Source organism: Thunnus thynnus, chromosome 9, assembly GCF_963924715.1.
Source record: "Thunnus thynnus chromosome 9, fThuThy2.1, whole genome shotgun sequence".
NCBI classification, from domain to species: Eukaryota; Metazoa; Chordata; class Actinopteri; order Scombriformes; family Scombridae; genus Thunnus; species Thunnus thynnus.
The window spans coordinates 15,429,358-15,440,949 of NC_089525.1; the positions used below are offsets into that span (position 1 = coordinate 15,429,358).

Genomic DNA, 11,592 nt, shown 5'->3' on the forward strand with positions numbered 1-11,592 from the left:
CAGCAAGTGAACAGCAAAACTGCTCAGGTTAAATTTAAGCACATGGTGTCATTTTAAATTCAAAAAAGAGAAGAAGAAGAAGAAAATAGCACACACTAGTTGGTAAAACTCAACCAACGTTAAAAAGCATTTTAATAAAGAAGTAAAATGTGATGAAGAAGAACAACACTGAAATGAACAAAACTAACACCAAGCTAAATTAAATGAAATAATATAATTCATGAGAGACATTTTCTAAAAAGTTTTTTATATAAATGGGTCATGTTTCAGAGGGCGATGCTGAGTTGGAAAAAACAAGAGATCAAAGGTTTGGTCACACCCATGCCAAAAGACTGTTGGCAGATGCAAGGACATTGAGTTTTTACCTGCATCTACTTACAGGTGTGGGAATATTAAATTACTTCTCCAAAATGTTTTCCATAAATTGGTCCAAAGTTAGGTTATAAAAAATAGGCAATAAATGAAAAGTGCAAAGCAAGAATCGCCTTTCAAGTTCTTCCCTGCACGTAACACAGTGTGTTGTCTCTGTGTTATGAGTGTATAAATAGGTAGAGGTCTGTCTGCAGTGAGGCAATGAGTAAAGTTTCAGTTCAGTAGTCAGTGCAGTCGTCTATGATCTGGGAGACTCCAGTTCAAGACCCGGTTTGTGGACCTCCTTCGTGAGGTAGTTTATTTATGAACACTTATTGTAACACTTTAAGTTTCTAAAATTGAAAGTGTAATAAAAACAAAACCAGGATTTTTAAACCTCTTTCCACTTTTATTCAAATACAATTAATTTTGCTGCTTCAACAAATATAGATACAAATACAAATACTGGGCTTTCTACACATCCCTAGTAGATATATATCTACTGTCATTCTATTATTTCTTGTTGAGAATATAAGTTTAGAGTGCAGTGAACATTTCCAAAGTAGAGCTGGATTGGAGCTGAGAGCTGAATGTAGCAGGCTAGCACTTCCTCCCTTGGTATCATGTTATATTTCGTTGTATATTATTGTCTTTGTAAGTCTAATTGACTATTTCAAATCACTTAAACACTGATATTGAGTTGTTTTAAGTGATGAAAGCACTCTTTCAAGTTCTGAAGAGTAGTGGTCAGTTTCCACACATTTGCGAGGTAATAGTTGCTTACAGTATGTAATCGCTGCTATGAATGTGCTCAGTGTTTTAACATTTATCCCACATTCACCTGCACAATAGTAATTAACTAAAAACATCAATTTAATTCAAATTAACTTCTGGTTAATACAGGACATTAAGCAATTTAAGTCAGCAACTTAATTAATATAAATATTCAGAATGTGGATTTGTTTCTCCTCCAGATTTGAAAGTAATATGGAGTAATATGGATATCTGTCTTTTAGTTTTGTAAGGTACTTTGTTAACTGGAATCCACAAAGACACATCAGAAGTGCATCAAGCAAAATATAGAAAATGTAACCAGATGGTGTTAACTGATAAACACATCTTGTGATAAGAAACTGACAAGTTGTTAAGTCACTCTCATTTTGAACTACCCCTTCATTTGGCCCTCTCACTTCTCTACTGTTTCAGTATAACAGAAAAAGACAAAAATTGTGAACAACACTTCTGCTTTAAAAAGATGTTCCTCTTTTTCTGCTAACTCGCTTTATTAAGAAATCAAACCTCAGAAGCAAAAACTCCTTACATTGTAGTTGCAGGCAATTCTGACATATAATAATGTAATTAGTAATGAAATAACTACATGTTATCTCCATCTACAAATTCCCCCAATGAAGTAACTTTAATTAAAGAGTAAGCAGGACAACACAACCCATTCATATTCATATGAACACCCTGTAATAAATAAAGGTAATAATGCAGTCTTAAAAAATCTACTGCAAATGATAAAACAATATTGCAAGAATGGAATCTCATGCCTAAAAAAAAGCAGAAGTGTTTATGTAATGGAAACAAATTCATGCTTACTGTGAACTTCTCAAGAGACCAGACATTACATGCAAACTTATCTTTGGTCTTCTAGAGAGCTGAGGGAAGAGGTGTGGCCAAATATGAGATTAAGTCCCAACACGCACAACACAAAAGCTTTCATAAACCAATGTAAGAGCACACTGTGCACTACGAGTTTTCAGTGTTTTAACAATGAATTAAATGTAAATATGCTTATAAATTAGAAAAGAGTAAAAATAAGGATGTATTACATCATGTAAAGATTAAAAAAGAGGATAAATCAGGGACTACTTGAAAATATATATATTTAAAGAAAATATTTAACATTATACAAAACTAGTCTATAAAAATTAGTCACAGTGTGATTCAAATGATGCACCTGAATGTTTTAGCTCCTTTGACAGGTTTTCATACTGATGCCAGTCATAACCCAGGAGTACATTAAAAATGATGAATAATAATAATATCTGTGAACTTTGATGGCTTGTATTCCTCTCATTGAAAATCTCATGAAATAAAGATAAGAGACATTTAGGCATCTTAACAAAAACCTCCTCCATCTGCCTTCAGCAGTCTTTGTAAAAATGCTGAACACTGCATATCAACTGCTGTTACGGACCTTAGCGTACACACATTCATCTTCTTTTGGTTGAACAGTTTTCCGAGGTCGCCCTGAAAACTTGACTTGGCCGTACTCCACCTCCATCTCTGTAGTTTGCTGAGGTCGCCCTGAAAACTTGACTTGGCCGTACTCCACCTCCATCTCTGCCTTCTGATGCATCTGCCTCCCCGGCCGCTGCACGATGTTGACATCAGCATAGGTCAATTCTTGGTCATCTTCTTCTGTAGAGTGGAGGGAGGAACACATTAAACACTGCATGACTACACATACTCAGTGCTAACAATAGATTTTTATGGAAATTCTTTGACATTTTGGGCAGTAGACTTGAAAAGACTAATAGCACTCTCCTGTTTGTACATTAAATATGAAGCAATAGCCAGGAGACGGTTAGCTTAGCTTAGCACAAAGACTGGAAACAGCTAGTCTGACTCTGTCAAAAAGGTTAAAAATCCTCCCACCTCTAAAGTTCACTAATTAACAAGATATAACAAGAATCACTGAACTTTAGAAGTGCTGGTAGGCAGATTTTTACACTTTCATATGGAGCCAGGCTAGCTGTTTCCCTGTTTCCAGTTTTTGTGCTAATCTAAGCTAACTTGCTGCTAACTTCATATTTAGAGAACAGTGGAAACGATCCTCTTATCTAACTCTGCAAGAAAGCGAATTAGTGTATTTCCCAAAATGTCAAACTATTCCTTTAATCTATAAGTAGACAAAAAACTTTCTACCTTTAGGTTTGTTGTTTTGCTTTTTCCTTTGACGACAGACGACTGCCACCCCGACCATTAACAGAATTACCAGTGCTGAGAGGACACCAGCTAGAACTGACAAATTTTCCTCTGTTTTAGTAATAAAAGACACAAGAGAAACACAGATCTTTCAGTAACCATGTTCTTAATGAAAGGTGTTTTTATGCACACATACATGGGACAAAAAGAGAAAAAGACATGAATGAATCCACTGCAGCAGAGCTGGTTTTCACTTACTAATGTAAATGTACCATGGGTCATCATTGCTGGAGTTGGTCACAGTTTGGTTTGAGGGTTTAATTGACACTATGATGCCAGTCTCCTTACCTACAGAGGTGTCTGTGATCATGGTAGGGGTTGTTGTTGGATCAATACACAGGGTGTTATTGGCTGAAAACACCCACTGTGATATGTTTGTCCCATCGGGTAAGGTGCAGTTGATGAATATGAAGCCTTTGGACAAACAAACAGATCAACTGTGACTAATGTACAGTGTAATTATCAATTATCAAGCTGATTTCTAGTTATTTTCTATCTTACCACAGGTAGATATCTTCTCTTCTTTTGAGACACTACTGATGTGATTCCTGACAGAGCAGACCAGTCGTCCTGAGACGTCTTGTTTCAGAGTGATGTTGTTGGTCTCATTATTTCCAGAGAGGAGCTGAGCGTCTGTCAGTGTGTGTCCATCCAGAGTCCAGCTGTACTGAGGACTGTCCGCTCCCTCAGAGGAGCAGGACACCCTCATCTCTCCCTGGGACAGACACTCAGAGTCCAGCAGGACAGAGGACACAGGAGCTGAGAGAAACACACTCACATGACTTCTTAATGTGGCCTTAAACATATTCAGTGTTTACAATGTAAATTCATATACAGAAATACAGACTAAAATGATTCAGGAAATGCAACGCTATACTGTAGTTATGTGGCAGAATTTGAGTATTTCATGTGAAATGTTTGTTTGCAAAGGTAAAATGTTGAAATAGTATTTGTATAGTATTATGTGTATTTGTTGAAGTGTATTTACTTGGTTTAATTTTCCAAAATCATTTGTATTTTATTTATTAATTAACCTATAATTCAAATGATAAAGCTCTTGGTTTATTGTGAATAATACAAATTAAATTTAAAGATTAATAATAGCAAAAGTAGTTATTTACCTTGAATAGACAACTGAAGAGTCCACTGTCCTGATTCACGTCCATTTGAATCAAAGATTATAAGGGTATATTCAGCACCATCAGTCCTGATCAGGTTATTTATCTTAAATGTTCCATTACTGGGAGTAAAAACGGATCTGTCCATCATGTTATTATACACAATGTTATCCTTTCTCCCTTTAAGTATTGGTGTTGTTTTGTTTTTATTCCATTCGTATTTAACTATTTCTGAGGTGTTGTCCATCAGCTGGAGCACCACAGTTCCTCCCAGAGCTCCATAACACTGAGTTCTATTCTGTCTGCCATCACAGTAGGTTTCAACACCTGGAAAATAGAAAAATAGTTTAAAAAAAATTATTATCACAATTGTGGTCATTCCGTTTCAACTAAATTAATGACCATGACAATGTTTTATGCAGGTGCAAATATTCATGTTTTAAAACAGAAACAACTCCATCTCTCTCAGAGCACAGTTAGCATTACACGGACCTGTCAGTTAATAGTAATATTTAGTCACATTTAGTCATTTAGATTAGTCTAGTTTTAGTAAATTAACCTCAACATTCATTACAAACTCATAATATGTTTTTCACATCCACAGAAATTTATTTTTGGAGATATGAACTTTTCCAAAAATACCTAATTATATGTTTTCGGGGAATTTTTATAAAATAATGCACAACACATCTTAAGTTTAAGTCTTAGTAATTTCTATGATGCTTCCAATTAAAAAAACATACTGTTTTTATAAGCATGATATAACTGAGTGGTTTTTGTTTGTTTGTTGTTTATTTTAACTATTTACTTAAATATCTGAACTCTCAGTGAAGAAGTGTGTTTATCCTAAAAGTTTAATTTAATAGATTCACCTGTAGTAGATAATAATTGTAATTTTTACTGTACATGCACATGGATGTGGAATTGATATCCACATTTGCTATTGCTCTAAGAAACAACTTTTTGTGACATTTTTTAAAAGCCTGATGGACCAAAGAGAAACAGAAACATCAGTTTCAAACTGCTGCAGTTGTCAATTGATTATTAGAACTGGATTTATCTATAAAAGTGATCAGACTTGATCCTACAGCTGCATAAAAAGTCATAGTTTCACAACATGTTATTCATATAATGTTAAATCAATATTAATGTGTCAAATAGTGAAACAGCTCACCATGAGAGACTCCGAGCAGCATCACCAACAGTCCAACCACAGCTTCCATGTCTCCTCACTGTTCAGCCTCTGTTGACCCAGTCAGCAGCTTTCAGACAAACTTCTCTACTTTATTGAATAGAAAACATGAACATCCTACACTGAACAGCCTGAAATACAGTCCTGTATGTGATCGGCTTCAGAGGAGAACGTGTGGAAACTTTGACCAAGCAGAGCGTTGGTTCTATTCATCTTTTTATAGACAGAAAGGGGAAAAGGAAGTGGTTCTCAGTGTTACTTCTCTTTTTAACCTCCAACATGACAGAGAGTCTTCATATGTGTGATGAACTCAGTGGGAGAAAAGGAAACATCGCTCCTTCACACTGAAAGAGGATTTGAGACTGACAGTGTCATTTGCCGTCTCTCTGTCTCACCATTGTAATAAAATAAGCATTTATATGATATATTGTTTGTCATCCCTAAATCAAATGATAACAAGTCAAATTTAATTGAAACTTGCTTTCCCAACCTTTCAAACTGCCCTGAACCCACTGACATGTCATTATTATAACAGCATGTTGAGCTCATAAAAACACAACAAACTGTATTTTAAATTCAGGTTAATCATTAAAGTCTCCAGTCATGGAAAAGGCATAGTGCAATATATGCAAAGTGCAAGACATATATTGTATCTGAGTGATGGAGAATAATATTCAGTTCGACTTAAAAGCTTCATAAGAAGAAATTTCAGGTAAACACTGAAGGTTAAACAGTTAAATATTATGTTAACTGAAAATGAAGGATTGTGATCAACTTAAACACCATTTAGTCATTTCTATCAGTGTGAGGATTTGAGTTTTTATCTTGTGATTTTGAACATTTTGCAGCAATGATGCAATAATTATTACTTTTTTAAACATCATCCTCTAGATACAGTGGCAGAACAGCATATTGTATAGCTTTAGACTTTTTTTATCGACCATTTATTTCCCTTGTGTCCTTTACTTGTTGCCTTTATTTTAATAAAGGGTATTTGCAATACTGTCCTTATAAGACCACATAAAATGTTTAATCTCTAAACCAATCTACAGCCACAAGAACGTTGTTATGTCTATTGGCAAATGGAGCTTAGCATAAGTTCAAGCAGGAAGACTATTTATCACTCATTCATTCATTCTCATTCCTCTCTCTTTCTCTCTCTCTCTCTCTCACCGTTTCTCCTGCTCTTGTATCAGCTGATTAGGTGGATTACTTTTAATTGACAAATCAGATTCCGCCACAATTTCTATCAGCCTATCACGTCTTAGCTGACAAACTTGAAATCTGTTCTTCTCTCTGTCGTTGTCATTTCAGGGCGAATCATCACGACCCTCCGCCGCCCCTTTCACCTTCACTTCATCATGTCAGCGCCAGATCCGAGATCACCAGAAGCCCACTCCTCTCCTCATCATCCAGATCCCAATATTCCCATATTCATCACCACCACCAGTGTCTACAGTCCATCGGGGATATCCTCTTCTACTCACGCCTTAACTTCCCTCCTTATGAATATGATGACATCATGATGGCGTCTAATCGCCAAAGACTTTTCACATTTTCATCTCATTATGCATGTTCAATAAAGTCGTTGTCACTTAAAAAAACGAAGTCTCTCCTGATTGAAATGACCTCATTTTATGTCCATGAACTACTGAAAAATAAGGTTAAAACAGCAACAATATGCCATAATTCCTAAATTCATTGACAAACTGAACAACGCATTTTTCTGCCATCAAACTGGGATTTGGTGATGACAACCGTTCAACATACTGAGTGTTTATTTGTACTTATGGGGAAATTGATTAGAAGACAGTTTAGCACAAGCGAGTCTTTGGATTATTAAAACTGTCAAACCAAACTTCCCCTTAAGACATTTTTGTTTATATAACAGTTGGTGTGAGTGATGGTTGTGGCTGTTGTCATTCACTACATGGCAAAGAAAGAAGATTATTCAAATCTACTGATTAGTTCAGTTCCTCATTTGTTACAGTTTTTGTGTAACAAATGAGGTGCAAAAATAATGACATTCACACTGTGCTGCACTATGCTGTTGACCAGCAGTGGTGTCACATCATTTCTCTGTTATGTTCCTGGTGTGAAGCTCACATCATCCTCTCTCTCTCTGTTTCTCATTTTCAAAACCTTTTTGTTGTCCTGTTCAATCTGGTAACTATGTATTGTTGACATTGTCCTTATTTATTAAAAAATGAAGGGTTTTTAAAAATCAATAATCCTTCTCTCTCTCTCTCTGGTCTCATTAGATTATGTCTCCCTACACTGGTAAAATGCAAATGTCAAGTAATACTTAAAGACTTCTGACATTGCACTCACAGCAATAAACATACATACAGTATTTTACACCCAATATTAGAAGATCAGAGAGTTTCAGTAAAGTATAATAACTCTGTGATGTAGAGTAATGTATTGCTCAGTATGCTCTATTGATCATTATTTTACCTTAAACTGAAGCATGTAAACATTTGATTTATTTTTGCTGGTCTCAGCAGAGTTTTATGAATCTGAACTGTCCATAAATAATAGTGACGCCTCTGTAAACCAGCAGAGGGAAACCTCACACCTACTTATACTAGTGATGAGACTGGAGGGTTTATTCAGTTCTCAGCAGGCATTAAAGGTACAATCTGTGATAAAAATGTCAACAAAAGGGCAGCTCACCCACATTTAAAAAACAAAACTGATTTAAATGATACGTTGTTATATTTTAAATTCTGAACACACTCAAATATAAATGATGTCACTCTTTTCTGAATTAAACACTTCAGTCATATATGTTCACATGCCAACATTTTATATGTGATAGATTCACATTTTGGGCTTTAATACAAACAATTTTGTCAATAAAAAGCTTTGAATACAAAACTGCAATTTTTACAATATATGTAACAACTAAATTCAACATACCTATACAAAAGTGAAAACCATGTATCTCCAAAACATCAATCTTTGACAGTGCATATTTTAATAATCCAGTGTGTTTCAATTGGTTTAATTTAAGAAGTAGGAAAATGTTTTAGATAAACTGAAGGATTAAAGGTGCTGTAAGCAATTTCTTTTTGTTAAAATAAGTGTTAAATAGCTCTACACTGTGATTGCCATCACTGATATAGAGTGTTTGGTCAATAACATGGATCTCCCAGTCCCTCCGCTCTGAAGGAAACAGAAAATAATTTTTTTGGTATCCTGTTTTCACTTTATCCAATCAGGACAGAGAACTCCACAAAGAGGTGGTCCTCTCTGAGCGTTCACAGGCAGGCAGCAGAATTTAAGTGTGATTGACCATGGCAGAACAGGTGAAACTACCAGTTCCAGCATTTTCAGGAACAGCTCACACAACCAAATACACCTAGCAAAAGAAGACAGCTGAAGAAAAGAAAGAAGAAAAGAAAGCAGCCGGGAAAAAAAAAGAGACAGGAGTCATCCAAGTCCTACATTTATGTCAGTGGGGCCTTTGATCGCTGGAAAAACCTGAAAGCAATGCACAGCTAGCCGTACTGCTTCTGCACAGGTGAGCTATGGATATTTGTTAGTCAGCTGCTCTTTATTGCTGCTGTGACTAATATTGTAAGATGCTGTGGTGAAGACGGCTGTGCGTTCATGTGATTACGTGGGGACGAGGGAGGGAAGTGCTAACTGCAAGAACAGACAGGAAGTTAAACAGAATGACAATATGGCTAACAGCCCCTTTAAGTGTTTTTAATCCCTCTGTTTATCTAAAAACTTCAAAATCACCAAATCTGGAGATACAAGGTTTTAGCTGGACAGTGAGGATATGGAAATCTACAGTACAATAATTTCCAAATAGCATCAAAATGAGTTTCAGTAATAAAATGATAATATAAGCTCTATTCACAATGTGACATTTTCCTTTAACATAAATCGACACATTCAGCACATTTAGACATTAATGTGTCTTTGATTGTAACTGTAATTCACTTCAGGAGTAATGAAAGAAAAAAGTTTTGTACATTATCAACAGACAGTATCAACTGTAATGTTTCCTCTGTTCTATGATCACAGACAGAGCCGTGGGGATCTGTAGGCTTTACCACTCTCTAAAGGCAGCAGCACACTGATTTCACAACAAGTCTGTTTACTTTTTAAATCTTTATAAAATATGCACTGAGCCCATCTTTTGCACTGTGATAAATGCAGGAAACACTCACCAAGACTTTTTTGTAAAGGTACTCACTGCGAGCTGCTGAGCTGTGAACACAGTGGCAGAAGAAGTTTTGTAAAGAATAAAAACCGGAGAGAGATTTCACAGTAAATCATGTAATTTTTATACCTATAAAGACACATGGCCAATCACTGCAGAAGACGAAAACCATCCTGATGGTTTCACAAAGTTAACATTCAGATGCAGAACTTCACAATTCAACCATTGCGAAGGAGTTCTCTGGATGGTCCTTTATTCGTGGTCTGGTGGAGGTTTCAACTTTGTTGTATTTCTTCTTCTTCCAAGCAAAATAGATGGCAATCCCAACCAACAGAGAAAGTACAACAGCTGCTCGCAAACCGCATACAAGAAGCGAATTATCTGTTCAGATACAGAGAGAGAAACACAGATCTTTCAGTAACCATGTTCTTAATGAAAGGTGTTTTTATGCACACATACATGGGACAAAAAGAGAAAAGACATGAATGAATCCACTGCAGCAGAGTTGGTTTTCACTTACTAATGTAAATGTACCATGGGTCATCATTGCTGGAGTTGGTCACAGTTTGATTTGAGGGTTTAATTGACACTATGATGCCAGTCTCCGGACAAACAAACAGATCAACTGTGACTAATGTACAGTGTAATTATCAATTATCAAGCTGATTTCTAGTTATTTTCTATCTTACCACAGGTAGATATCTTCTCTTCTTTTGAGACACTACTGACGTGATTCCTGACAGAGCAGACCAGTCGTCCTGAGACGTCTTGTTTCAGAGTGATGTTGTTGGTCTCTTTATTTCCAGAGAGGAGCTGAGTGTCTGTCAGTGTGTGTCCATCCAGAGTCCAGCTGTACTGAGGACTGTCCGCTCCCTCAGAGGAGCAGGACACCCTCATCTCTCCCAGGGACAGACACTCAGAGTCCAGCAGGACAGAGGACACAGGAGCTGATAGAAACACACTCACATGACTTCTTAAAGTGGCCTTAAACATATTCAGTGTTTACAATGTAAATTTATGTACAGAAACACAGAATTAAATGCTTCAGGAAATGCAATGATATGGTTACATTATTTGGCAGAGGCAGACTGAAAATTTCATGTGAAATGTTTGATCACAAAGGTAAAATGTATAAATAGTATTTGTATAATAGTATGTGTATTTGTTGAAGTGTATTTACTTGGTTTAATTTTCCAAAGTAATTTGTATTTTATTTATTAATTAACCTGTAATTCAAATGATAAATCTATTGGTTTATTATGAATAATACAAATTAAATTGTGAGATTAATAATAGCAAAAGTAGTTATTTACCTTGAATAGACAACTGAAGAGTCCACTGTCCTAAATCACGTCCATTTGAATCAAAGATTTGAAGGGTATATTCAGCACCATCAGTCCTGATCAGGTTATTTATCTTAAATGTTCCATTACTGGGAGTAAAAACGGATCTGTCCTTCATCTCATTAGACACAATCTTATCCTTTCTCCCTTGAAGTATTATTGTTGTTTTGTTTTTATTCCATTTGTATCCAAATATTTCTGAGGCGTTGTCCATCAGCTGGAGCACCACAGTTCCTCCCAGAGCTCCATAACACTGAGCTCTATTCTGTCTGCCATCACAGTGTGTTTCAACACCTGGAAAATAGAAAAATAGTTTTAAAAAAAAATTATTATCACAATTGTGGTCATTCCGTTTCAACTAAATTAATGACTGTGACAATGTTTTATACAGGTGCAAATATTCATGTTTTAAAACAG

At 35.8% G+C, this 11,592-nt stretch overlaps 1 protein-coding gene across 1 annotated transcript; it reads right to left on the minus strand.

Annotated features, from left to right (window-relative positions):
- Positions 1 to 205: 205 nt before the first annotated feature.
- On the minus strand, positions 206 to 4,344 carry LOC137189340 (uncharacterized). Its single transcript, XM_067599122.1, has 4 exons — positions 3,847 to 4,344; positions 3,544 to 3,759; positions 3,286 to 3,396; positions 206 to 2,778 (listed from the first exon to the last, which is right to left on the minus strand). The coding sequence occupies exons 1-4, from the start codon at positions 4,148 to 4,150 to the stop codon at positions 2,537 to 2,539; spliced, it is 873 nt and encodes a 290-aa protein (XP_067455223.1). The 5' UTR covers positions 4,151 to 4,344; the 3' UTR covers positions 206 to 2,536.
- Positions 4,345 to 11,592: the final 7,248 nt, after the last annotated feature.